At 62.9% G+C, this 27,004-nt stretch overlaps 1 protein-coding gene across 6 annotated transcripts in view; it reads right to left on the minus strand.

Annotated features, from left to right (window-relative positions):
• Window positions 1–10,482: 10,482 nt before the first annotated feature.
• FGR (FGR proto-oncogene, Src family tyrosine kinase) overlaps window positions 10,483–27,004 on the minus strand; it is a 43,074-nt gene continuing 26,552 nt past the window's right edge. For 2 of the 6 annotated variants that reach the window (XM_075909131.2, XM_075909134.2), the window contains exons 2-13: window positions 25,342–25,402; window positions 22,287–22,548; window positions 21,316–21,418; window positions 20,093–20,191; window positions 18,842–18,945; window positions 18,408–18,557; window positions 16,959–17,123; window positions 14,425–14,604; window positions 14,130–14,206; window positions 13,766–13,919; window positions 13,368–13,499; window positions 10,483–12,623 (exon numbers count right to left, since the gene is read on the minus strand). In XM_075909131.2, the coding sequence (XP_075765246.2) occupies window positions 12,415–12,623; window positions 13,368–13,499; window positions 13,766–13,919; window positions 14,130–14,206; window positions 14,425–14,604; window positions 16,959–17,123; window positions 18,408–18,557; window positions 18,842–18,945; window positions 20,093–20,191; window positions 21,316–21,418; window positions 22,287–22,536 (1,623 nt within the window). In that variant the 5' untranslated portion in view covers window positions 22,537–22,548; window positions 25,342–25,402 and the 3' untranslated portion in view covers window positions 10,483–12,414. Of the gene's footprint in view, window positions 12,624–13,367; window positions 13,500–13,765; window positions 13,920–14,129; window positions 14,207–14,424; window positions 14,605–15,546; window positions 15,703–16,958; window positions 17,124–18,407; window positions 18,558–18,841; window positions 18,946–20,092; window positions 20,192–21,315; window positions 21,419–22,286; window positions 22,549–25,341; window positions 25,403–26,197; window positions 26,413–27,004 lie in introns of all 6 variants that reach the window. The other 4 variants (XM_075909132.2, XM_075909133.2, XM_075909129.2 and 1 more) reach the window with 4 other exon arrangements.

Below are 27,004 nucleotides of genomic sequence, written 5' to 3' on the forward strand. Positions count from 1 at the left end.
AGGCAGCTAACCGTGTTCGATTTCACAGCTCCAGCCTCCAGCCCCAGCCAGCAGGCCTGTCGTTAACATAAAATCAATCCCCCAAACAGCAGCGCTCCTGTGCAATCTGGTCCGGGGGTTGGGGAATGGCCAGGCCAGCTCCATGTGATTAAACCAAACCCTTTGATCCTCTCCTGCCTCTGTCGGGGACCGGGAATGGGCCGGACGAAGGGCGGGCACCAGGGAGGCCAGTGGCAGACAGAGACGATCCTGGATCCTCCTGCTAGCCATGGCCCGTGTGGCGTGGGCGGGGATAGATGGCAGGGTGCGTGGGAACTGTGGGCAGACACATTCTCAGGGGGCTGTGAGAACAAAGCCAAGGCCTGTCTGGATTCCCACGCCTGTGTTCCGACTCTGCCACCTGCTATTTTAGTGCCTGAAGTCATTCCCGTTGCTGCGCATGTTACAGTAGCACCTCCGGGGTGCCTTGTGCTAGGTACTGTACAGAGCATGCAGCGTCAACAGGCAAGACAGAATAAGAGACTCTGGCACACCCAGGAACCTGAGCCCGGAGGAAAGCTCCCATGCTGGTAGCCAGGCCTTGTCTACTTGCATGGATGTCACGAGGGGGCGGGGGGGGGGGGGCGGTTTTAAACTGGTTCCATTCAACTGGTGAAAAGTCCCGTGTGGCTGTTCAGATTTCAGGCCTGCTTGAGTTTAGCTTCGGCCAACAGGAACAGGAATAAACTGCTCCAACCAACGTCCGAGCGTCCACACAGAGAGTTACACCAGCAGAACTCAGGGTGGGGGGGGGGGGGGGGAGCAGTACACAAGCCAGCCAGCTCCCACACTGCATGGCCAGCTACATTCCTCCTGCCAGCTCGGCCGTTTTACCGATTTGCATTTCTAGTCCTGTCGCCTGGTGAAAGGGGCCGAACTGCCAGGCTCGGGGAGCGGAGGTCGGATTCAGCTCCTGTCACAGCAGGCTCTGCCTCTGCCGTGCGTCACCCCGGCCAGTGGCGTCGCAGGGAGTCCAGCCTGGTGTGAAGGAGAGCAGGATCCGGCCCTGGAAGCAGAACTGCAGTTGAGTGAAGCCCAGGCCTCGTCTGTGCCGACTGGTTCCTCTTGCCAGAATTGAAATAAGCTGTAGCCTTTCTGGTTCAACGCCCACCCTCCCCCATCGCCTTTTGGACCACCCTGGAGATCCCATAACGCCTTAGGCTGTGACATCACACATGCCAGGGAAATTTTGGCTACTTGCAACATTCCATCCTGCGATGTCTCCAGAAATGCCCAGAGAATTTCCTGGAGCCAACGTCCATGTGTGTTTCCGTGCGGAGAGCCTGCACAATGGGAGTGCTCAGCCCCCAGACTGGTGAGAGACGTGCAGTCTCTCCTCTGCTACTTTGGGGGGTAGCTGTCTGGGGCCAGGGTCATCTCTGGATGCTAGATCTGTGCAGCACCTGGCCCAGCAGAACTGGGGGCCTCTAGCCACTACTGCAGTACAGAGCTATGATAATTCAGGTGTTCTCATTCGTGCCCTGCAGTTCACACTGAAGTGAACAATTGCGGGTTTGGCTCCCCCCCCCCCCGGCTCACAGCTTGGGCCTGTTTCTTCGCTGTCCTGAACTTTGTGGTGTCACAAAGCTCCTGTGCAACACGCTTCCAAGCAGCATGCGCGTGTGCTCACAGAGCTCAGACCGGGTGCTGTTAGACACGTGCGTTGCACGGGGGCAGCTGTGCGAGGTCTGTGTCTACTGATAACTGGGCCCCATGAACACACTCTGCACCATCCGCTGGTGCTCAGCTCCTGATGGTGTCAGGTCCTGCGCTCACAGAGCTGGTGGGGATGGGGGTCCCCTGCACTCTCCCCTTGTCCTGCCAATGTTTCTCAGAACAGACCCGGCGAGATACCCCAGTGGCAGAGGCAAGTCTGGTCTGCATAGCCCAGTCAGCCTGCAGCCTCTGTGCTAAGAAAGGCATCAGGGCAACCGAAGAGTGCTGCTGCAGGGCCGGATGGAGCACACTCACATACACACTCTCTCACACACTCACATACACACTCTCTCACACACACTCACATACATCACAGCCCCTAGTTCTAGAGTCATGTGATTGCCTCAGGATCAAGGGTGTGTCTACCCAGGAAAATGAATTCAGATTAATGAAAACTGCATTTAAACTAGATTAGTTAAACCAGATTAATCCCTTCCGTGGACCCACTTATCTTGCCATATACTTTAGAAATGTGTGTCTGCCCGTCTGTCCATCCATCTGTGAGCCCATTCAAGAACTCCTCCTAAATGGGAAGAGCTAGGACTACTAAATTCGGAGTGCAGCTTCCTCTTTTCATAACTTAAAGTAAGGCCAGAGTTTGGTTAAGCCTGGACAATGGGATGTGCCTGGAATGGGATTTTTTTTTCTCATAAAATGGAAAGGGAGAGATCTGTCAGGAAGGACAGTTGTACTGCAGAATGACCACAGTGGGGCAGTAAGGGGCAAGTGATGGGGACCAGGACAGCTATAACCCCACGGGGCCAGCAGGGGGCAGAGGTGGAGAAAGGGACAGCTATCTACTATATAGCTCAGAGAGTTTGCATGTCTGTCGGTCCCCCTCGTCAGGGGACATGCGGCCACGGAGAGGCACTTCTCACCTGGCCCCAAGCTGCTGCAGTGAGAGAGAACTGGGGTTGTCCTCTATCCCCAGGGCAGCCTGCATACTGAACCCCTCATCCCCAGAGCAATGATTTAAATGAAGAAAAACAAAACTTATTTAAGGATCTGAGCAATGCCGGGTAAATCTTCTAGTTCAGAATAAAAGTGGCCCTAAGTGGTGTTGTTATTTTCAAAGCACTTTAGGCCTTGTCCACACCTGAAATTTAGGTCAATCTCACCCCAGGGTAGATGTGGCTAAATCAATGGAAGGATTCTTCCGCTGAGCTAGTTACTGCTTCGTGGATAGGTGGATTTACTGCAGCAACGGAAACCCCCTTCCATCGCTGCGGTAAGAGTCCTCTGACAGCGTAGCTGAAGCTGTGCCGATGTCGCATTTGTCGTGTAGACATACCCTTATGCTAAACCATATTAAAGCCAATGTGATTCCAAACGAGAGTGTCCACACAGGGTCTTAATCCAGTTTAACTAATCTGGTGTAACTACACCGGTATAATAATATCAGTATGTTCCTCCAGCGCAGACAAGATCCAAGGGTTTGTCTACACGGGTACATTTCTGTGCTGTAAGTTTCTCATTCAGGGGTGTGAAGCCCCTCCCCCACCCGTCTTGTGCGCCAATGTGAAGTGCCAGGGCAGCGCTTTAAACATGCAGACAAAGCCTCAGATGTCTAGCCCTCCGCCGGCCGGTGCATGGCATGTGGGCAGCCGCCAAAGCCATGTCCAGCTGAGGGGTGTGACCCACCTCACACATCTCAACAGGCATGAGTCCAAACCCAGCTGTTCCAGGGAAGGGAGGTGAACACCCCCCAGCGGCGTGGGGGAGTACCAGGGCGCGGTGGGGGTCCCCCTACTGACACTGTCTCTTCCAGGCGGAAGGAGAGACTCTACTGCTGCCTGGATGGTGAGCAGAGGACTCCACACTGCTTCCCTGCCTGGCTCCGCATGGGGGCTGAGGGCTCGGTGCCCAGGCAGAGCTACACAGGACCCAGCTCCACGATGTCTTGGATGAAGGCTCCATCTCAAGACGGCCCTGGTGGTCCCCTCTAACCCCGCAGTGCTAGGATTCTCTCATTGCCTGTGGGCTGCCGACCAGCCACCAGCTGGGTCCTGGCTTTTGGTGCCAGCTGATGGGGGGGCAAGATCTGAACAGGGACAGTTCCAAGCCCCCACATCCTGCTCCTCCCTCCTCGGGGTCCCTAGCCGGAGAGGCCGCTCTGCTTTGCTGGGCAGGGCCGTAAGAGGGTCCGTGCAGCCAGCCAGAGACAGAAGAGTTGTTCCGGGTCCCACTCACCTTGTCAGTTTAGGCAGGAAGAGCCAGCAAGAAGAGGGTGAGGACCATACAACTGCCCCCAGCCCTCCACTGGGCTGGGCTGTTACAATGCCCCCTTCCCAGCGTTGTCACCCCCGATCTCTCCCATGGGAGGGGGGAGAACTGGGAGGAAGAGGCTTGAAACTGACCAGTGCCCCTGTCTCTTCCTGCTCAGGCTGCATTCTGATGTGGGCCAGCGCGGGCTGGTACGCGTCCCTGCCCCAAAGATCTATGGGGCTGGCAAACAGTCTCCCCAGGGGGCAGCTGCCCTTGGCTGGAAACCTTTCGAGAAAGCCACGCCGGCTGCAGCACAAGCAGGGGAGCAAACCCAGACAGTCCTGATTGCTGGGCATGGCGGGCGCCATCAGCAAGCAGGCCTGGCATGCAGGCAGCCGGAGGAGCCTTTCCCTCATCTGTCTTTCTGCCTGAGCCCTGCTCCCGCCTTCCCATCTGCCTCCCTTTATGGCCCTTTCCAGGTGCCCTACATGGCTGCCTGGCCGGGGTACAGCTGGGAACAACATCAATTTCCTCTGCCCCCTACCCTGGGAGCCAACCCTGCTCTATAAATTCCTGCCTGCAACAGGAAACCGCCAGCTGCAATTAAGCATCCCAGCCTGTTGGAGACTTCAAACAGCAGGGCTGAGCCGCCAATGGCGGTGTGCCCACTCCCTCCCTCTGGGGGCGACGGTGGGGGCGGGGGGAGCAGAGAGGTCAAAGGTTCCCTTTGTTCCTCCAGGAGGTGATGAGAGGCAAAGGACTTGGCTGTGCAGAATTTTGCAGTGGGGAGGGGCAGCTGCAGTGTGGGCTGAGGAAGGACAAGGCGGGGTGTGTGTGTGGGGGGGAGCGCAGGCAGGGAGAATTGTCGGGGCCCTGGATCCGCAGGGATGGGTGAACGCTCCCCCCTCCTCCCCCGAAGGGCGGCAGTGCTGACCCTGTGTCCGGGGGCTCTGCCTGACTGGAGTCCTGGGTAGGAGGAACACCCCACGCTTGCCCATTCCAGGAGGGCACACAAAGATTCCCAGTGTCAGCCAGCAGGGGCTGGAGGCTAGAGGCAGCTGGTGCCGTGTGTGCATTGAAGGGGATAGGTGCAAGAGACATATGTGTGAGTGTGTGTGTGCGCACACCTGGGCACATGCAAATATGCATGCTTGTGTGCACGGGCAGAGACATGCATTTGTGCATGCTCTTGTGCAGCGCACGCACATGCCCATACGCCATAGGCGTTTGCACGTGCATAATATGCGCGTGTGGATCTGTCTACTGTACACACATGCACAAAGGGTGTATAAGTGGGGGCTCAGCTCCACGCTAAGAGTGCATGCGCATACCTGTCAACTCCAGTCTGTGTACAAGTGTAACATGTGACTGCCCCATGCACTGCATGTACCTGCGTGTGCTTGCATGTGTCCACACTGCACCCTAATGCTACAGCACCCAGCAAGCCAGGCATAACAAGAATGGCCTGTGTACTTGCGCCCCGCTCACAGGCAGGTGCGGCAGTGAGGAGAGGTGCATGTGTCGGAACCCCAGGTGGGTGAGTGTGACTGCATGGGCACGTCTGTGCACACGCTTGTGCTTGCACGCCTTGTGCTTGTGCTTGCACGGGTGTGGGCGAGTGTGCATCTGCCGCCCCCATGGCGCTCTGGGGGTGTTTGTCTGGCACATGGGGCTTTGCCAGGCTGTTCCATTGCTGGAGGGGCCAGCCGTGCAAGGCAAGCCGGTTTCCTAGGCCAGGCCCCTGGCACGACACGTGGTGTCCAATACACTAGCCACTGGCCACCTGTGGCTATTTGGCTAGTTGAGTGTGGCTATTCACTACAGCAGTAATCACTATAGTGGCTTCAGAACTGGCTGGACACCGCAGCACTAGCCCCCCTTGGGCGCTTTCAGACCTTGCTAGGTGGCACTGGTCCTGGGAGCTGGCAGGGAAGCGGGGAGCGCGGCCGGGGCAGAGCTGAGATGAGGCTGGGACGCTGCAGGGATGTCATGTCTCTCCCTGGCCGCTCCCATCGCCTGTTGCCGCTGGGCTTTGCCGCGCGCTCCCCTGACTGCGGGGCTCCGTGCACTAACCCAGCCGTTTTCAAACGATTTTTCTCAGGACCCAGTTGAAGAAAATTGTCGATTCTGAGACCCAACATCATTTAACAGGAGTGGGCTGCGGAGTGAGGCTGAGGACCAGAGCTTTGGGGTGTAAGAGGGGGCCCCAGCTTTGGGGGGGGGCAAGGCAGGGGCAGGAGGATCTTACCTTGAGTGGCTCCCAGTCAGCGGTGCAGCGGGGGGGGGGGGGCAGGGAGCTAAGGCAGCTTCCTGTCTCTCCTGGCACCGCAGACCATGCTGTACCCCAGAAGCCCATGGGCGTGCAGAGCTAGTGCTTGGGGCAGGGGCAGTGTGGGGAGCCCTGTGCGCTCTCCCCCCTCCTAGGAACAATTGCTGCTGGCCATTTCTGGGGCCCAGCGCAGTCTGTGGGGCCAGGACAGGCAGGGAGCTGCCTTAGCCCCCCACTGATCCCCCTGCAGCCACGAGACCCAGGGCCTGACATTCTAGCCCCCGTCCTGGGTCGCCACCCGTCATTTGAAAACCCCTGCCCTGACTCAAGGCGCCTGCCCCGGGGGAGGTCTGGCTCCCAAGCACAGCCCAGGGGGACACACCGCTCTGGGGCCCTGCTCGCTGGAGATGTGGGGCAGCAGTGGTAAGAGACCAGCTCACCTTAGCAGCTCTGCTTGGCCATCACCAGCTCAGCTATGCCGGGTGTCTCCCAGGCCAACGCGCCCCAGCCCAGCACCAGTGGGAGCATCACGGGGCATGTGTCCCTCTCCGCAAGAGCCTGTTGCTCTGGTACCCGAGGTGCCCGGGGTGAACCCCTCTGCTCACAGCCTGGGGCGTCTTGGCTCTGGTAGCTACCAGCTGTGGGTCACACGAGCGCTCCACTGTGGGCTACCACTGCCCCTCTGCAGGCTGCCAATGTATCCCCGCCAGCTCCTCCCACTCCTGCGCCCCGTCCCTAACCCCCCTCCTGCCCACGCCTCATTTTGGCACCATGACGAGGCCGCTGGCCAGCCTGAGCCAGGCAGATCCAGAGCTGGGTCCGGCTGGGCCTTAGAGGGCTTGCGTGATGCTTAATGTTTGGACCACCCGCTCCTAGAGAGGGATTCCCGCCCGGCCGGCTGGAGGGGCTTATTCCCACTGGCTGGAATGACCACTCGACTTTTCCTGCCTCCCTCTGAGCAGGGCTCCAGCTGGAGGCAGCCGGCGGGTCAGAGCTGAGTTGGCCAAGCAAGGTTCCGAGAGCTGGGAGGTGAGTTGCAGGGTAAAGAAACCATCATCCTTTCAGAGGCCTGGCCGTCAGAGGGGTCTGTTGAAGGCTGAGTGCAGCACAGGCTCTAAAGACCAGGCCGGGGGTCTGCTGGGCTTTCTCCAGCCAGCCACCTGCCTAGCCAGCCCGGCTCGCTCGCTCCAGGGTCCTCCCCCATCCGCCCCTGCTGAGCCTGCTCCTGCGCTGGAGAATTAATTAACTGGCCCCAGCTGGGCCCTGCACCATCCTGGGCAACCCTTCCTCCCTGCCAACCTCCAGCCAGGAGATGTGAGGCCCCTCTGCTGAACGGGAACAAATGCTACCACCCATGGAAGGGGAAAAGGCTGATCCATGTGAGTTCCCCCTCCCAAGCTCTGCTCAGCGCCCCAGGCCTGCTTCCCAGATCCTGGTCTCAACAGACAGACCCCAGGTCTCCTCCCCCCGCCCAATACGCCCAGACACACGCCTCATGCCCTGCCCTTTCCAGACCTGGGGGCTGACTCGCCGCTGGAGAGGAGCCACGTGGGGCCTGCCGGCTGCACGGGATGCCCTGGCAGCTTGCAGCTGTTTCTGGGGGAGGCTGGCAGAGCTAGTGTGGCTCACATCCAGCTTGGGACCTGGCAGGGCAGGAATCCAGCTAAGGGGACGGTGGGAGGAAACATCCCATGGGGCGCAGCACGGAGCCCATGGGCCTCATGCAGAGCGGGGTTTAAGGCAAGATGTCAGCTTGGTTGCTAAGCCCAGGGCAGAGGAGACAGGTGGGGGACCCCATCGGAGCCCTCAGGCGAGTCAGCATAGCCCGCGGCAAGGCAGGGGTGCGGCCAAGTGGACTGAGCAGGGCCCGAGAGCGGCAGTGCCCCACGGCGAGCATACAAGCTGGGGCTAGGCCTGGCTCGGAGCAGCAAAGCCACTAGTCCTCATAGGCCAGGAGGCAGGATCGGGGCCTGAGGCTTGTGTGACTGCTAAGCCCCAGCATGTGTTAGCCTTTGAAAGGCCCTGACCTGCCTTTGAAACTCTCAGGCTCCGCAGGGCTTCCTAGCAGGTGCAGGCCCCATCCGTCCTGCTCCGTGTTAGCAACCTGCGGCAAGAGCGGCCAGGCACTGGTAGGTCACTGGAACGTCACTCTCCCCCGGCTCTCCAAGGTGCTGCAGCCTCCACCCCGGCCTGCCACAGGGCACCAGCAGGGAGGCGTCATGGGGACAGGACTATGGCAGACAGCTGCTGGGGAGGGCATAGAGCTGGGAGGGACGCATGGGACAGGTCGCTCCATGCTGTGTCTCGCAAAGATCAGTTACCCTCTGTTCTTTAGACCTCCCAGCCTGACAGCTCAGGTCAGCAAGCGGCCTCCCTGGATGGGGGTGACCCCTCGGGGCTGCTGGAGTCACTGCCCCTGAGCCCCGCCATGGCCAAACCCAGCCTTTGTTGGGGGGCGGGGGGAGGTAGGCGTTTTTAATGTCAGATCCTGCTTGAGGCAGCAAGGGCAGTTTTTAGAGAGCGTCTCAATTGCTCAGCCACCCAGACAAGACCGGGAGGGCTGGGGCCGTGTAGCTACCAGGATTAGAACTTGCCTGGCCCCGTTTCCTCCCTTGCCTTATCTACTAAGATACCCCCCAGCGGGTTTGGGGCAGGAGGCGTCTTAAATAAATTTAAAAAAATAAGCTTTTACTGTGCAAATCTGAGTAGGGCCACTAGAGGGCGCCTCCTGCCACACACTGAGGGCTGTAGCCTTCCACATCTCTTCCCCGCTTGCACAAGCACACAAGAGCGTGCGTCGCACAGAGGCAGGTCTCTGCTGCAGGCTTGAGTCTAGCCAGAAGGGAGGCTACTGGGTCCTGGCCTCTGTTGGCCCCGCTTCTCCCTAGGCCCAGGCAGCCACCAGCAGGCTAAACAGTTGAGGCATTAACTAATAGTAACGGGGGATTTGAGTTCCTCGTTGGGGGCGGAACTGTTCTGGGGCCAAGAGCTGGAGATTTTCTCCAGGCGGGAGGGCGAGAGAGGTATTTTTAAAAATTAAGCAGCCAAGAGTCTCCTCTAGCGCCCTGGCAGCAGGATCTGGGGCCCTCAGAAGGCAGCACAGGCGACGAGGGCTGGCACCATTGCTGGTGCACGGCTAATCTTCACCAAGTCTCCCTCTGGCTCCCAGAGCCTCTGCTCAGAGGGGCAGCTGGGCAGGCAGAGGGTCCGGGGATCAAGGGAGCCTGGTGAGAGCAGCTAACCAGCCCACAAGCCGGCCTGACAGCGCACGGACGTGGCTCCGTCGCTAACGGCTCTGAACCTGCTCTGCCACATTTTGCCCTGCTAGGGATCACAGGGCCCAGCCCCCTTCCCCAGCCCCCACCTGGGGCTCTAACCATTTGCATTCCAGCCTGAGCACTGCCCACCCCCGGCCCCAGAGCCCAGCCGGCGCTCCAGCCAGGGCTTGTGGGAAGCGCTCTGCACCAAACGGACTCCGCAGACGGCGGAGAGATGATTTTAACACCGCAGCAGTTGGGGGAGCTGAGAGACGCTTGAGGGCCTGTTCCTGAGTCATCGGCTGCCAGGCGCCAAGCGCAGCCGGTGCCAGAGCGCAGAGCGGGGGGAAGGGAAGGGAACGGTCCGGCGCTGGGCTGACCGTGCTCCCAGCTGCCCTCTCCCCGGTGCTCTGAATTGGGCCGGGCTGGGCACAGGCCTCCCGTAAGCTGCTCCCTTCGCTGAGGGGAACAGGCCTGCTGCAGGCCCTGGGGAGGGAGATGGGGAGCCCGAGAAGGGGCTGCGGCAGAGGGGAGGTCTGACCCGCAGGGCCACACTGCCAGCCTCTGCCACTCCAGCTGGGCTCCTGTCACCGACCACTGGCCCTGCCAGCCAGCTCGGGTGCTGCCCCTCAACTTGAACCCGCTCCCCCTCCCCACCTGGCTCTCCCCGGGGGCAGAAGGGGGCTGGCTTAGGCCAGACTCCTTCCCTGCAACCAGGAGCGGTCCGAGGCCGGCTGCGACAGCTGGCGCCTCAGGTGGAAGGCACAGTCGGCACCCCCGCCTGCACAGCCATGACGTCATCGGGCACCCGGGCCGGCGGCGCCCTAGACAACTGCCTAGTTTGCCTGGGCTCACGGTCCACCCCTGCCTGCATTACACTCTCTGACTTCAACCTGAGCCCGTAGGGGCCGCAGCGCAGCCTTGTAACCCCACAGAGCTCCCCGTTCCCTTCCTCCCCCCTCCCCCAGTCGCCCCAGGATCCAGCCCATGCCCCACTTGGTAGAAAGGGTCATTTCTCTTTATTTACAGGAGTGACGTTAAAAAACCCACCACAGCCTGGGCAGGGAGCCGCGAGGGGACTCCCCCCGGCAGGCATGGCAGTTGCTGCTCGGGGCTCCGGAGAGCCGGCCCATAGCTGGCCCCGCGTCCATCTCCCGGTCAAGGGCCAGAGCCTGTGGGGGCCGGGAGTGACCCCCCCCCCCGGGGGCGGCTTAGGAGCAAGGTCAGGCCCTGGTGCTGGACGTCATCAAAGGCGAGTTAATCCTTGAAAATGACACCCTAGAATAAAGGCAGCAGCTCTGCTCCCCCCCGTGCCTGGCTCGAGGGACTCCGGCCCGAGGGGGAGCTGTGGTGAATGGCCCCTGCCACCCCCCACCACCACGGCCCACAGAGCAGAGCCAGGCTCAGCGTGAGACAGGCTGTGCTTGCACGGGGAAGTTGACATTCCTGCCCCCGGGGCCTCGTCTCCAGGGACCAGGGCCTGGGATTCCTATAGAGGGGACATCCCTGCCCCCCCCAGCCCTGCCTTTGGGGGGTACGGACACATGATCCTGCTTTAAGACGCATTTGGCACTGCCGGCTCCCCTCCCCCGAGCAGCAGTTTATGGCTTTTAACAATTTGGCTCTAGTTAAGGAAAAGACACAAAAGCGAGAATTACAGGTGGGGAGGGGGAGGGGGAGGAAAACCAAAATCCCAGCCAGCTCCCCCCACTCCGAGGAGCACAGGGACCCCCGCGCCCCTGGGAGGGGGGCAGAAGGGTTTGTGGAAGGCTTATAAATAAACGCACAGCTTGGCAGAACACGTACAAAAGTGCACAAGGCCCGGCGAGCGCCCCCTGCTGGGGTGAGCACCAGGGCAGGACCGCAGGGCAGCACGGCTCCACTGGAGGCCCAGAGGGGGGAATGGAGCTGGCAGCTCCTAGCTACCCCCAGCCCTGTTGTGCTAGGGCAGAGGAGGCTTGGCTGCCATGTGTCATCCATGGCAGGGGAGGGGCTGGGGCATGCAAGGGGCCCAGCGTCTCAGCAATCACTCCCCCCCACACCTCGAATGTGCAGAACCCTGCCCTCCAGCCACGCTGGCCAGCTGCCCCTAGGCCCCCAGGGCCGTGCCCCACCTGTCCTGCTTCTACCCTCCCCCGAGCCCGGCGTGGCACTCAACGGCAGGCCTCGCAGGCAGACAGCTTCTGTGCTGTCTTGGCTGCCCCGGGCCTGAGCACCCACCCTGTGCTGAGTCAAGCCCCCAACTCTGCCCCGGGCACTTGGGCTGCAGGTGATGGGCCAGATGCTGGCAGCTGGCTGGAGCCATGGGAAACATCTGACACTCAAGACTGGGGGGGGGAGGGAGGAAGAGACGGGGCTGCACAGCCCGCAGGACACTCCAAAGCTGCTCAGATCCTGGTGGGGGATGACGCCCCTGCCCTCCCCCCGCCAATGCCCCAGAGGTGCAGTGGCCTCTGAAGCCCAGGGCATGCATTTGGGGGGAGGGAGGGGCGCAGTGTCTGCAGGCTGGTGGGCTGCTGGCCTCACCTCCGGTGCCTCATTGCTCCCCGCAGAGAGAGAGAGAGAGAACCCGAGAGAGCCAAGAGCTAGGGGCCGAAGGCAGCTGGAAAGGAGGTGGGAAAGGGGGGGGACCCATGGGGGACCATCCCCGAGAGGGCCCTGGGGTGGGGGATGGGATCCTCAGTAGAACAGGAGGCATTTGTGCAAAGCACCCCCCGTCCTGGCACAGCGAGGGGAGCGCAGACGGCAGGAGAGTAACAACACTCCCCAACAGGGACGGTGAAAAAAAGAGGGGCCTGGCCCAGACTGGACACAGAGGGACGTCCTGGCCGGGTGCCGCCTGGGCACGTCCAGTGCCACCTGGGAAGTCCTGGCGGGGTGCTGCTGCGGGGCAGGGGCCCCAGGCACAGCTGGCTCAGAGAGGGGGGCTCACTGGTTGTCCCCCGGCTGGTACTGAGGCTCCGTGGCAGTGAAATAGTCTTCGAGGAAGGACTGGAGGTATTCGAAAGTGGGGCGCTCCTCGGGCTCCTTCTTCCAGCACTGCACCATCAGCTCGTGCAGGGACGTCGGGCAGCCGCAGGGGCACTGCATACGGTACCCCCGCTCCACCTGCTCCAGCACCTCCCGGTTATTCATGCCTGCACAAGGAGGACAGGCGCTGAGTCGGGGGAGGGAGGGGCTACTGTGGGCATTAGGGCCAGGTATTCCTCCGATGGCGAGCGCTGGGCCGACCCACTGACACGTGGGGGGCAACTGTCCTGGGGCCCAGCCCTTCCAAAGGGCCCAGGCTCCTGGAGCCCCAAGTCCTTTAACTAGCCCTTGGAATGCCAGGGGGCACGCTCAGTTGGCTCACCCCAGCCCCGCCCCTTCCACCCAGGCCCCGCCCCTTCTGGGAGCACAGAGCCGGGCCCCCTCCCGCTTTGCCCAGGGGCCCGGCAAGTCTGTCGACCCCTTTGGTGCAACAGCCCTATCAGAGAGGCGTGGGGGAGGAGGGATGAGAACCCAGGGGTCCTGGCCGGCAAGCCCCACTGCACTGACCACTAATAATGCTGCCTCTTTCCTCTATTGTGCTTCTCATCAGTAGCGCTCCAAGCACATCAAGGGAGCCAGGGGCACCGCTCCCTTCTCACAGGTGGGGAAACCGAGGCACGGGCTGGGATTTGCCCAGATTACCCTGCAAGCCATTGGCAGAGCCAGGGAGAGACCCAGCGCTTCACCCACTGGGAGGGAAGTGGTGTTCAGGGCTGGGAATAAACCCGACTCCCAGACTGCTTGTTGTAACCACTAGACCCTTCTCCCTCCCCTGGCCTGGCACAAGAACCCAATAGCCCCCACTACTGAGCACAAGCCAGTATGAGGGGACAGGGGCCAGACAGCTGTACCTGGGTAGGGCACGCGGCCCTTAGTGATGAGCTCCGTCATGAGTATGCCGAAGGACCACACGTCTGACTTGATGGTGAACCTCCCATAGAGCGCAGCCTCCGGGGCGGTCCACTTGATGGGGAACTTGGCACCTGCAGGGAGGGGGCGGATGAGATGGGGACAGGGAGTGAGATCACTGCTGGCAGCCCTGGTCAGCGTGCCCCCTGCCAGCTAGGGCGCAGGGACCTGGCCCCTTCCCCTCCCGCAGCATAGGCACGTGGGTCGGAGGCGTGGCAGGTGCTGGAGGGGGATGGGAAGGTCAGTCTGCCCCACAGCTCAACTGGGACAGAGGGGAGCCCAGCACAGCGGAAGGAAGGAGGCCTAGTGCGGAGATCCAGCCCGCCCCGGGCAGGCCCACCTTGGCGCGCCGTGTACTCGTTGTCCTCGATAAGGCGGGCCAGGCCGAAGTCCGCGATCTTACACACCAGGTTGTCCCCCACCAGGATGTTGGCAGCTCGCAGGTCCCGGTGGATGTAGTTCATCCGCTCGATGTAGGCCATGCCGGCCGCGATCTGCGGGGGGAGCGTGTGGGGAGACTGTGACCGCCCGGGGCCAGCCCCTGCCAGCCTGGCTGGGGAAGAGGGCACAGTCCCTCCCTTGTCTCCCTGGGGCTCCTTCCGGATGTGGCTGGGCTGAGCAGGCTGCATGGAGCTCCCCTCCCCGGCCAGGTGTCAGATCTCCAGCTCTGGGGATTTCCGCTTCCCGCCCCCATCCCTCCGTACCTGGGCCGCCATGTCCACCAGCTGGGGTAGCTTCAGGAACCGGCCATCCCCATCCTTCAGGAAATCCAGCAAGCTCCCTGGGGTATGAAGAGGGAGCATCAGGACCCCAGCCTCCAGCGGTGTCCCCCGCAGCCCAGCCCCCTCCACCCTGCCTCCTGCCTTAGGATGCTGCAGAAAGCTGCCCTGGCTATGCCTGGTTCTGGGTCACCCGGGCCCCTGCCCTGGTGCAGGCCGAGCGGGGCGGGGAAGCCGCTGGCCAACGCCCCGCCTCCCGCAGGCTGTGCCCGGCTCTCACCCTGGCTCATGAACTCGGTGACGATGTAGATGGGCTCCTCCGACACCACGGCGTACAGCTGCACCAGCTTGTCGTGCCGCAGCCGCTTCATGATCTGGGCCTCCTCCAGGAAGGCCTCCGGGGACATGGTGCCGGGCTTCAGCGTCTTTACCGCCACCTTGGTGGTGCTGTTCCACGTGCCTGGAGCCAGCAGGAAGGGGGCAGCGTCACGGCGCAGCCGCCTCCTCGCCCGGGCCGGCAATGGTGATGCATTGTGATGGGGGGGGGGGGGGGGGGGGGGAAAGAGTGCTAGCTCCAGGAAGGGTGCGGGGGGGGGGGGAAGAGTGCTAGCTCCAGGAAGGGTGCGGGGGGGGGGGGGGGAGGAAAGAGTGCTAGCTCCAGGAAGGGTGCGGGGGGGGGGGGGGAGGAAAGAGTGCTAGCTCCAGGAAGGGTGCGGGGGGGGGGGGAGGAAAGAGTGCTAGCTCCAGGAAGGGTGCGGGGGGGGGGGGAGGAAAGAGTGCTAGCTCCAGGAAGGGTGCGGAGGGGGGGGGAGGGGGGGGGGGAAGGGTGGGGGGGGGAGGAAAGAGTGCTAGCTCCAGGAAGGGTGCGGGGGGGGGGGGGAGGAAAGAGTGCTAGCTCCAGGAAGGGTGCGGGGGGGGGGGGGGGGAGGAAAGAGTGCTAGCTCCAGGAAGGGTGCGGGGGGGGGCGGGGGAGGAAAGAGTGCTAGCTCCAGGAAAGGTGCGGGGGGGGGGGGGGGGGGAAATGTCTCCAGAATGAAGAGCCCAGCAGAGAAGCCCCAGTCACTCTCCGCCCCTTCCCTGGGCAGCTTCCCAGTCCAGCCCCCAAGGAACAGGCAGCCCCATTTCAGGGACAGGGGAAGGAAGCCCCCCCCCCAGCCTCCCCCTGAATGGCTCCGTGTAGGAGCCCCACTGGGAATGGGGAAAGTTCCCTTCCCCCTCCCCCATATGGGCTGGAAAGAAGCTTCCCCAAGGCCCCCTCCACACATCTGACAGAGACCCCCCCCATTCCTGCCCACACAGAGATTATCAAAACCTGTGGCTCTGGTGGGACCGGAGGGAATCCCCCCTCCCCGGTCGCTCTCACCCCATGCCCAGCCCTGCCGCTGCGACGGGCCCGCCTTACCCATCCACACGTCTCCGAAACATCCCATGCCAAGCTTCTTGTCCAAGCTTATGGACTCCCGCGTTATTTCCCACGCGTCTTTAGAGAGTCCCAGAGTCTGGGGCTTCATAGTGGGGCATGGCTGGGTTAGTAGATGGCACAGACCGTCATTGAACTCTGCAGGGGATGGGATGATGGGCAGGAGAGAGGGGCGGGGGTGGAGAAGGGGATGAATTCTGCATGCACATGCACAACGGCTGAGAGGAGGCGGGAGGAGGGTAAACCCAGGGTCTGCCTGATCGCCTGCTTTGGTGCCGTGGTGGAAGCTGACTTGCCCACCAGCTGGCGCTGTTCACCTGTGTTCCTGGGACGCGTGGGACCTGAGCAGAAGCTGCTTTGTCCTGCCAGGGCACCAGAGGGCCAGGGTCTGGCCAGGCATGGATCTGCCCTGCAGCCCCCACCCACGTCCCACAGCAGGCCCGTGTGGGCTTCTGTCCTTGGTTTAATAACCAGGACCAGTCACGCATGACAGATCTGCATGGCATTTCAGCAGAGCTGAAGGCTGGCTGCTGTCACACTTATGGGAATACAGTACTAGCATTCGTGGCCCTCCCTCCGGGGGATCTGATATGGGCCACTGTCAGCAGACAGGATACCGGGCTAGATGGACTTTGGTCGGATCCAGTATGGCTGCTCTTATGTTATCTTACAGCTGCCCAGAGGGAATTCACCGGCTGTCTGAGCCAGGTCTGGCTGCTTAGTGGGCAGGGCCAGGAGCCAACGGCAGTGCCAGGCGGCCGGCTTGGAAACCAAGAGGAGTCTGGATTCATTGATTTGTTCCCTCTCTCCACAAATTCATTGTCCTGGGCCCTGGAGCCAGCAGACAGCTGTTAGACTCCGACAGAGCATCCCAGAGCAGGCGATCAGGAGCTCCCAACCACGGGGGCAGGGAGGCACTAGAGCCGGCTGGATCCAAGGGCAACGCCCCGGCTGTTTAGCAGGAACAAGCCTGATTGCGGAAGGTACAACACCACTGAAAGCTAATTGCTCATGTTGGAGGGAGTCCTGGGACGGAAGCCCCCACCTTGCACCCACAGACCAGGCCCAGCAAGGAAGTCGCCAGCCCAGCCCGAGGGGCGAGAAGGGATTTCAGTCCCCGCGGCTGTCAGCCCTGCTGAGGTTGCTAACCAGGTGGGCCAACGCGTCCCCCGGGAAGTAGGCTGAGACCCAGCCAACTCATTTCACCCTGCAGAAGTCTCAAGCCCTGCTACTCCCTGCAGCGGGTGATTACAGCCACCCCCTGCCTTGTCCCCGGGAAGCCCTTGCTGGATCCAGTCTTCGGCATGTCTCCCCCGGCCCCGGCTGGGTGCAGGCCCTGGGCTTCTCCTCCTCCCCTCTCCCGGCTCAGCCCCCGCTCGCCTGGAGAGTCCTACCCATCCACACTTCCCCAAACTGCCCATTGCCCAGCTTCTTGATCAGCTGCAGCGACTCTCGCGGGATCTCCCACACGTCTTTGGTTTTGACAGACAGGTCTGCCAGCTTGGGCATCCCCCTGTGGCAGGGCACGGCCAGGCGGCAGCACAGGCCCGCGGCCCGCTCTGGCGGAAGGAGGGAGCGAGGAGACACAGAGAGAGAGATGAGCGCGCAGACGGACACCGGGGGAGAGACCAAGCCTGCGAGGGCTGGAACACATTCCTGCCAGCCCCAGGCCAGCCCAGCTGCCGCATGGTGGGGGCCACGCCGGGCCCTGGTCACGGGGCAGCATCCCCATGGGCAGCCCCGAGCTGCGGGAGAAGCAGGGAAGGCGGCAATGCCAGACAAAGCAGGGCCGGCGTTAGGGGGCTCATTGCAGGAGATCCCCCGAGGGATGAGGCCTCGGCTTTGCCCCCGGGAGGCTCCCGACCCCGCCCTGGGTCCCCAAGGAGTGGGGCTGAGCTTCCTGGGGGCGAGTCTTGAGGAGGGGCCCTGCACCCGACGGGCCCCTCCCACCCGCCACGCGGGCCTGGTAACCGGGCGCTGCCCCCAGGAACCAGGCCTGGCTCCGAGGGGCGACTCCAAGATGGCTGCCAAGCTGTGGGCCTCCCAGCCAGTGCACGGTAGCTAGGGAGCCCTCCCTGGGGTTACCCCCTTGGTCCCTGCATTGCTCCCGTGGGCTGGAGTCCGATCGGTGCCTGGGGGGGGGACCAAAGCACATGCCTACGCCCTGCCCCCCCCCCCGGGCTGGAGTCTGACGGGTGCAGAGGGGACCGAAGCCTACGCCCTGCCCCCCCCCCCGGGCTGGAGTCTGACGGGTGCAGAGGGGACCGAAGCCTACGCCCTGCCCCCCCGCCCCCCCGGGCTGGAGCCTGACGGGTGCGGAGGGGACCGTCTGCCCCCCATTGCTGCTTTGCTCACCGTGCCTCAGAGCACGGGTGGCGACCGCGTCCCAGGCGATGCTTCGGCAGCTCCAGCCGGGGCGAGTTTCATTTGCGACACAAGGAATTAGCGGAGGCCCGTCCACCCGGGCACAGGGTCCCCACCCCCAGGGCTCACCCCATGCAGGGGGGCGATGCCTCCCGGAGCCCCCGCCCTGAGACGGCCCCTCTTAGCTCTCTGCTTCTCCAGCTCGGATCTGGAGGCTTCTCGTCACGGCCTGGGGACGGCGGAAGGCCAGGCCGGTGGATTTCATTGCAGCTGGGGCAGGGTGCAGAAAGGCCAAGGGCATTCCCAAGGCCCCCAGCAAGCGCCTCCTGCTCCCCCGCTCTCCTACTTCAGTCTGGACGGGCCTGGAGCCGAACCCCCGGCCTCACCCCCCCCCCCGAGCCTGGGGCCTCCAGACCACAAGGCCCCTGTGGCTGAGTCCACCTTAGTGCCACGTGCCATGCCCGGCTCGCCCCCCCTACCTCTATAATGCAGGACCAGCTCCTGGACCGTGTCGAACTGGGCTCGTGTGGTGATGTAGAAGCCACCAGTATCCAGCTTCCGGATCTTATAGTGCTTCACGTGGTCGCCCTTCACCTCGTCCCAGTCCCGGATGGACAGGGAGTAGGCACCTGGGAGGGGCAGCAAAGGGGTCAGGCTGGAGACAGACCCGGCAGGGGGCAGTGGGAGCAGCTAGTGGGCACCAGCAGGGGGCACTGGGCAGCCAATCAGGAGAAAGCAGGATTCCCACGGGGGCTATTCCCAGCCACGCAGCTGCTGTGTGCTGGGAAGCGCAGCCTCCCCCGCCCCACTGTCGTGCCACAATCCGGGCTGGCTGCATCCTGCTGCTGCCTCCCCCAGACTGTCCTCCTCCCGGAACCCACCGCTCCCCGGAAGTGGAGGGCGCAGCGGCTACCTTTGGTGGTCTCGCTCTCCCGGATGAGGAAGGTCCCTCGGGGGCTGCCATGGCACAGCAGCATCCTCTCAGCGTCCTTCCGCCCCATCTTCCCGAAGTACCACCTGGCACAGAGGGCAAGGGGAAGAGGGTTAGTAACAGGCCAGGGGAACCCGCAGCTCGCCCGCACCCCACCTATCGGGAGTGGGGGAGACCCAGGAAGGGAAGGGAAAGGTTTGAGACTCTAACGAAGACAGAGGGCCGGGGAAGGATGGCTACAGCCCAGCCCTGAGACGCAGAGCTCAGTGAGTGCCAAGATCCCTTGGGAAGGTCACTGGCTCTCCCAGGAGCCTCGGTCTCCCGTCTGTAAAATGGGAAGAATGCAGCCTCTGTTCTCCCAGCCTGCATCTCTAGAGGCTGGAGCTTCTCTGGGGCAGGGACTCTCTCTTTGCGTGTTGGCACTGTACATGCAACGGGGCCTTGATCTCAGCTGGGGCCTCGAAGTGCAAGGGAGACAGCAGAAGGCGATAGCTGGGCAGATGTGGACAGGTGCCCAAGCAGTACTGGGTGGGGCAGAATGTCTGGGACTTTTTTGAACAAAAGTCTGGGTGTCAGGATGCCTGGGTTCTATTCCCGGCTCTCCCACTGCCAGCTGGAGTGACCTTGGGCTAGTATCCAGCGCCACATTTTTCAGTGTTGGGCCCTGCCCTTAAATAGTTCAGGTCCCTGATCACAGGATCAAAGTGTTGGCCTCTTAGTCTCCCTCTGCCTCAGTTTCCCCTTCTGCAAACTGGGGATAAGCAGCCCCTTCTGCCTCCCTGTAGGGCTGTGAGGATGAATTTAACACTGAGTGCAAAGTGCTTGGGAACCTGGGAGCGGAAAGTGTATCCAGACTAAGCAAGGGGTAATCCACTCTCATGCTTCAGGGCATTAACTGATGTTACAGGGGCCAGGAGGGAAACACTCCTCCCACCTGCAGGCAAGATGCATCATGGGAGAGTTCATCTGAAGCATCAGGTACCAGGCATTGCTGGAAGCTGGTTACCAGACTAGGGTGACCCAGCTGGTCCAATATGGAGAGGCCACTCCTAGAGCCGGGATGCCTCAACACAGATCCCGTGTGTGAGCTGGGGTAGGGGTGGGTTTGGCTAGGGGCTCTGTGGGGAGTGGAGCATTTCTCGGACATCCCTATGTCATTGGCTCCCCCCTTTACATCCAGTTCTAGCGGCCAACCGGCTCCACCCCCCACGGAGCCAGAGCTGCGGTACTCACTCTTCTGCCTGGATGGAGTCCACAGGGGCCACGTAGTTGCTGGGGACGTAGCCTGTGGTCCCTGTGCTCAGGGACCTCGCCTCCCACCAGTCGCCCTCGCTGTGGAACCAAGAGACAGAGTCAGAGTCTGCAAGGGAGCCCCCCGCCGTCCCCAGCAGGCAGACCCTGCCACGCCCCTCCATCCCACGAACACGCCACTCCTGCCAGAGAAGCCATCCCTCAGCTGCTCCCAGCCTGTCCCACCAGGGCCGGCCAGCTTGGAACCGGGAGCAAGGTCTGCGGCCATCTACCCGCCACTGGGGTTCATCCCTGCCCGGCAGACCCGGTCCCCAGTGGGTTTAATGCAGCCTAGCTCCGCTGGCTTGGCCATCACCATGCACCATGGCTTAGGGCGCCAGCAAAGCTGGAGCACAAAAAAAAAAAAAAAAAAAAAAAAATTTTACGGTCTAGTATTGTTTTTATTTTGAATTGCGTATGGGGGGGGCACCATAATTTTTTCACTGCTTAGGGCCTCTAAAGGTCTTAATCCGGCCCTGCATGGAGGGGTGTGTGTGTGTGTGAGTGCGCGCACCGAGGCCACCCACCTCATGTCACCAGTGACCCAAAGCCAGATTCAAACACTGACCCCTCGGGTCTCCAGGCACAAGGGGATGAGGCCATGGCAGAAACAGCTTGCGAGCAGGGCCAGAGCTGTGGTACAAACGCCCGTAGGCCAAGCTGCTCTTGGAGCAGGGCTGCCTGGGTGGGGAGCCCCAGCTAGCATCAGACCCAAATGCACTTGGTGGGGGGGGGGGGGGGGGTGATGCCAAGTCGGGCTTCCCCCAAATCCTGCAGCCCCGTAGCAGCAAGAACAGTCTCCACCAGCAAGGGAATAGAGCATAGACGTGATTTTGCTACAGGAGTCTGGGCCAGGATGCCTCAGATCCCTTGGGTAAGGGGGGTCCATCAATCCCCTAGACTTTCAGCCCTCAGTTTAGGCTCCCTCCCTCCTGTTTCTCAGCCAGTAACTGCCCCTTCCCCCGAAAACCTCCCTCCTTTGCTCCCTGCCTGCCCTCAACCGGTCCGACAGGTTGGGTCTTTGCCTAGAGGTACGGCCAGTAGGGGTCACCCCCCGCCCACACACAGCCACCAGTGGTTGCCTAGGGGGTATGGCCTGCCAGTACATCACAGGGGGCAGAGGCAGCATTCTGCAGGGAAGGGGCCCAGTCCTGGCAGACACTCACGTGTTGTTGATAATATGGAATTTCTCCCCCTTCTGGAACGTCAGGTCGTCCTCTGTCCGGGCTTCGTAATCGTACAAGGCAATGAAGAGGGTCACCCCCCCGCCTGCGAGACACGGAGACGGAGCAGTGAGGGAGCCGCAGGGGGCGGGAAGGCTGGATCAGGAGGCCGGGAGCTGGCGTGATCACTCTGCGTATTGCAGTCGTGGCTTGACAGCACATCGCACCCAGTGCCTGACCCAAAGAGCTCACAGTTGGGGAGAGCCCGGGGGAAAAGGGGAAACTGAGGCACAGGGCAGGAAGCAACTGGGCCAGATCGCTTAGCAGACTTAGGAATAGAACCCAGATCTCCGGGCGCCCAGCCCAACGCGCTGGCCGCTGGAGGTTTTGAATGGCAACGGCCTTTCTCCAGTGCCAGAGGGCAAAGGGGCCGGGTCAGGCAGTGTTCTCTCAGGAGCGGGGGCTCTTCGCCTTTTCCATACCAGGGCTTCCCAGAACCCGCCTCCCACGGGGCAGGACGGGAAGGGCAGGTTGGCCGTCACCCCCTGGGGCGGGCTGCGAGCTGCCCCCCGCCCCGAGAACCAAACTCTTCCCAAGAGGACCAGAGGGACAGAACAGGCTTCCGCCCACAGGTCGTACATGGCCAGAGAGCCACCGTGACCCATGCCAACAACCCTGCCCATGCCCCCACCGGCGCGGCCCTAGAACGTTCTCTTGCAATGCCCTCTGGGCCCCTCGCCCATGCATGGCAGCTTGGCTCCCAGCAATGTGAACTGGGGGAGGTTTCGAACACCCACGGGTTTACCACCCACCCCAGGCTCTGAACAGCAAAGGGGGACAGCGCCTGGCCCCTGGTGCCCACACAACCCACCCGCCAGCGGCCACGCGCCCGGACTCACATTGCCCTGCTCCACCCAGCAGTGACGCCACCGCGGGGAATACGCGCCCCCCCCCAGGCACGCTGCCCCACTGACCTGCGATCCCCCCGCCCCGCATGTGCAGCGTGTTGCTGGGGTACATGCCAGGGCTTATGAAGGGGGGGGCGGCGGCGACGGGCGTGCCGTGGAAGTTGTTGAAGTCGGGGATGCGGGTGAAGCTGCTGGTGGGATTCTGCTGGGTCGGGTCGGGGTCGTAGCAGGATTTCGATGCCAGGCTGGTCGTGCCATCGATGGTCTCCGTCTGGGCTTTTTTTGACCCCTTCTCTTTGCAACACACACAGCCCATTCTGGGCAACGCCTGCCGGGAGAGAGAGCAGGGGCCTCGGTGGGGGGAGGGAGGCGGCTGCTGCTTATACGGAGGCCAACCTGCCCTTCCTCCAGGAACCCTGCAGCACACCCCATGGGCCGCGCACCACTGCCCTGCTGCGCCTCTGTGCACTGCTGGACTGGAACGGCCCGGGCCTGCCCCTCGCACGGGGCGGAACAATGATCTTCCAGCCAGGCGCGTCACCCCTTCCTCCAGCACCCACCCCCACCCCCACCGCAGCAGAGCAGGGATCCTTCCACGTCCAGCCCAGGATCTTTGCTCCCCCAAGTAACCAGTGCCCCCGCGCCTGCGCTCCCCATACTGCTGTGCTGCATCACCAGCAGCCAGGCACCACCCGCCTCTTCCTTGCACATGGCTGCTTGCACGGGCAGCGTCGCGCCTCTCACACCTGGGAGCGCGCGTGGCTGGCGGCGTGTGACGGCACATGCACGGTCACACGGGGGGAGGGGAGGGGAGACGGGGCACTCGCTGGCTTCGCCCTCCTCCCCAGCTGTCACGCTTCGCTTCCCTTCTGTGCCATCTGCCGGGCCGGCTGCCTGCAATAGAGGCGGCGGGTCACACGGCAGGAGGGAGCAGAGACGTGCCCAGCTGCCAACGGGCTCGGGAGGGCTCAGCAGGGCACAGGAGTCGGGCCCGTTGGCACAGGGAGCTGGGCTGTGGCAGGCCAAACGGGGGCCCTTTAAGCCATGCAGTTGGAGCTACTGGGCTGGCAGGCGGCTGGGCAATCAGACCACAGGCTGAACCCCTGCACGGGGCACAGCAGAGGAGGTAGAAATTCACCCCCTGCCCCTACGCCCAGCCCTGATGGAGCCATGGCAAAGCTGCCCAGATGCCAGCCGCTCAAGCCAGGCAGCTCTCAGCACCTTCCTTCTGCCTGCCCCGTACCCGTGCCAGCCTCAGCCTTTCCCTGCAGAGCGCTGGGCTTTGCCCGTGGCAGGGATGGGCCGGGCTGGTCCACGTCAGCCCTGACAGCAGTTTGCACCAGCTGGGGATGCGCTCAGGTCCCCCGCCGGCGCGAGGAGCATGGAGGCAGCCAGAGCAGCAGGCAGGGAGGCAGCCTGGGGAAGAGGCAGCCAGAGAAGGTGCCAGGCCAGGTCTGAGCGCCGCGGCAGGGAAGGGCGGCGCAGGCCAGGACCGAAGCGAGTGGCGAGATGAATGCAGACGCCGACTTGGGTTCTACAGCGCCTGCAGGCTCAGCTGAGAGCTCTTCCCGGCAGCCCCGGAAACAGGAAGAGCCCTGCACAGCCGTGGTCAGGCTGCGGCTCCCAGCGCCTCTCCTGTGCCGGGGGCGGCTCCGAAGGGCCTGCTCCGTTTTAACCACACGGGCCGGCTGACAGCACTGCCGGGGCCCTGTCTACATGGGGGAGGTTGCTGGAAAGTCTCCCCAGCAGACTAATAGCCTGGCCTCTAGCACAGACATGGGGATGGGGGGAGGGAGATAGGCTGGACTCAGCAGGGAGGTTTCGGGGTCTCTCCTGGCAGGATCAGGCAGGCACGTACCTGGTGCCGCACCAGTGGGCCCCCATGACACAGGGTCAGGCCCAGAGGTGCAGCCTGCCTGGACCCGCTCAACTCCGGAAGGACCCTGCCCATCTCCTACGTCCGGCTGAGGTTTCCGGCTGCGGCAGAGCTCCCGGGGAAGCAGACTGTCCCTCTGGCTGGGCCCGAGAGCGTGCAGCAGGTATCCTGGCACCTGGCACGGCCCAGCCCCTGGCTGCTATCTCTGCACCCCGGGGCCCGGCGCCCCACGGCACATCCAGTGTGCAGTCCGGGAGCAAGTGCGGCTGGAGAGGCATCAGACTCTTCACACGAGGGCTGCAGCGTCCTCTGGGCCCAGGGTCCTAGAGACAGACCCGGGAGGGACCAGGGCCTCCCCCTTCTGTCTGCGTTTTACCCTCCCACCCAGGCGCACCAGAGCTGGCTGAGCAGACCCCCCGGGGAGGAGACGCCTCCCAGCGGCAGGCTCGCTGGGTCCCACGGTGGCTGTCCCAGGCACGTTGCAGAGGCGCAGTGCTCTTGCCCGTGTGACCAAGCTGTGGTGGCCACTCCTAGGGCCTTGATGGCAGGCAGGGAACTCGGCAGGAAGGGGGGGGGGCTGAGAGGAGGGGGCTCCCCCAGCTCTGGGCACCACTGCTTCTCGCCCCGCTTTGGGGGGGAGGGGAAGGAGCATGGCTCCCCCGGTCCCTCTCCATCCTCCCAGAGCACAGCTGCTGCGTGCGCACTCCGGCAGCTCCGCGGGCCGAGGCGGGAGGCAGGTGGTGCGAGCGGCGGCAGCAGCAGGTAGTGGGGGCAGGAGCGTGCCGTCTGGCCTCTCCTCCGGCAGAACCATCCCAGCCACCTGCCACCGGCAGCCCTGGGGTCGCCGGACAGCCGGGAGGGAAGGAGGAAACATCAAGCTCCAGGGAAGCCAGCGAGAGAGGAGACGCGCAGCAAAATCCTGCCCACGCCGCTAGGGGCCAGGCCCAGATGGCAGCGCTCGCGGGCCCCTGACCCACCGGCTGTGCCCTGCGCCGGGGGCGCCACCCAGCTCCCCAGCCAGAGAGAGGGGTGAGAATCGCGGCTCGTGACCCACTCACCAGCTCAGTTTGCCCATTGCTGCCTTAGAGCCCGGTTGGACTTTGGGGGATCAGACTTTGGGGCTGTCCCTCTCCCCATGGGGCAGCCCAGGCTCCGCCCAACTGCACGAGGGGGAAACAACTCCCAACGAGGCACCAAACTTTTCCTTTCCCCTCCACTCCCCCTCCCCCCTGCCTGGACACTCACTGGGACGGCTCCGCTGGTCAGATCAGCTGCTCCATGTTACCAGCCCGAGGAGAACAAACACCTGGGGATAGGGAGAGACCGGGAGAGGGGGTGAGACCCCTTGGGACAGACACGCCCTGCCCAGCTCAGAGCAGGGCCCCACACACGCCCCTCCCCAGCCCAGACTTGCCCCCAAACGTCGCCCATGCCCAGGGCACCGATGCAAAGGCACACACCCCAGCACCGGGCACCCTCCCTTGCCGCTTGGCTTTCCTGGCTGCAAGGGGGTGGGGGCTAGCGAGCCGCACAGGGAATGGGACTCAAGCCTCCAGCATGCTAGTCCCAGCCTGGGGAGAGGACAGCGGCCGGGCTCCGTGCGCAGGACTCCTGGGGTCCTTCCCCAACCCTATGTCCGACCGCGGAGAAACCACTGTGCCCCGGAAACGGGGCTATGAAGCCTCCCCTGCCACGCTCCTGAAGCGCAGGGTGCTGCGGAGAGCCCGGCGCTCAGGCGGACACCCAACCCACTCCGGCATGGGCTGGGTGCTGGCTAGAGACCCAGGGAGGGATTTGCAAGAGGCTGTCGGGGGGGGAACCTCAGCCCTACTGAAACGCTTACTCCGGAGCGGGGTGGGGGTGGGGGTGGGGCGTGTCTGGGCGGCACGGGGGCCGCTCGGGTTTAACGAGGGCGTAAAGCAGATCCAAGGGAAGGCCAAGAGAAATAGCCGCGTGCACCACAGTGTTGGGATCTGCCGGGGCCCCGGGAATGGGGACTCCCTGGCTCACCCACGCAGCCTCAGCAAGGGAGTTTTGCTATTGCACAGTTGCATGACGACCCCCCGCCCTGCTGGCTTGTTGGCCTTGCCAGAAAACTCACCAGCCCCCTGCCGGTGCAAAGCTGGCCCAGCTGGTAACGGACAGCGAGCCCCGAGCCCCGTGTTCCCAGAGACGTCTCCCCGCAGCGCCCAGCTGCCTTCCTGAACGCGCCCAGAAAGTGACGCTTGTTGTTCCTTTACAGAGAACGCGCCGTGGGCTGTTAGCGTAACAGGGGTTACCCGGCCCTTCCCTCCCGTCGAGGCGCTGACCTGGCTTCTAGCAGAAGGAAAACGAGTTTACTTAACAATCGGACACAGGAGCCCGTGAGACCTGGCCACCAACAGGAAAAATCCACTTCTAGGACCAGGCCTACTGCGCGCTAGTTGCAGACGATTCTAGTCCATCTTGGCAACTCTTTATACGCGCACCTTGCAGATCTCTGCGGGACCAGCGTGTTGCCGGGGTCTATAGATACCTTACAGGAGACTGTAACCCAGCAGCAGAGCTATGGGCGGTGTCCTGCCCCTGCTCTTACCCCTCCCCAGCCTCAGCAGCTTCAGCGGCGCCCCGAGCCAGCAAGTTAGCTGCCATCTGCCTCGGTGTCTTGACTGACTTCCAGCCACACGGCCGTCTCCCTGCATCCTCATCTCCTGACGGCTGGGCTGTGAAATGACTTTCCATGGAGGGTGGCTGAGCACAATAGGAGTGACAGACAATGGTCCCGGACATGCCTCCGCTCAAGGACGCTCCATGCCCTTCACGGCAGCTCCGAGAGGGACGGGAGGTGGGGGATGGGAAGATTTTATTTGGCTCAGAAACCGGCCAAGCCCACCCTGCTCCCCATTCCTGGCCGGCCCTTTAGCCCTTA

The sequence above is a fragment of the Pelodiscus sinensis genome, chromosome 26 (assembly GCF_052426305.1).
Source record: "Pelodiscus sinensis isolate ZL-2025 chromosome 26, ASM5242630v1, whole genome shotgun sequence".
NCBI classification, from domain to species: Eukaryota; Metazoa; Chordata; order Testudines; family Trionychidae; genus Pelodiscus; species Pelodiscus sinensis.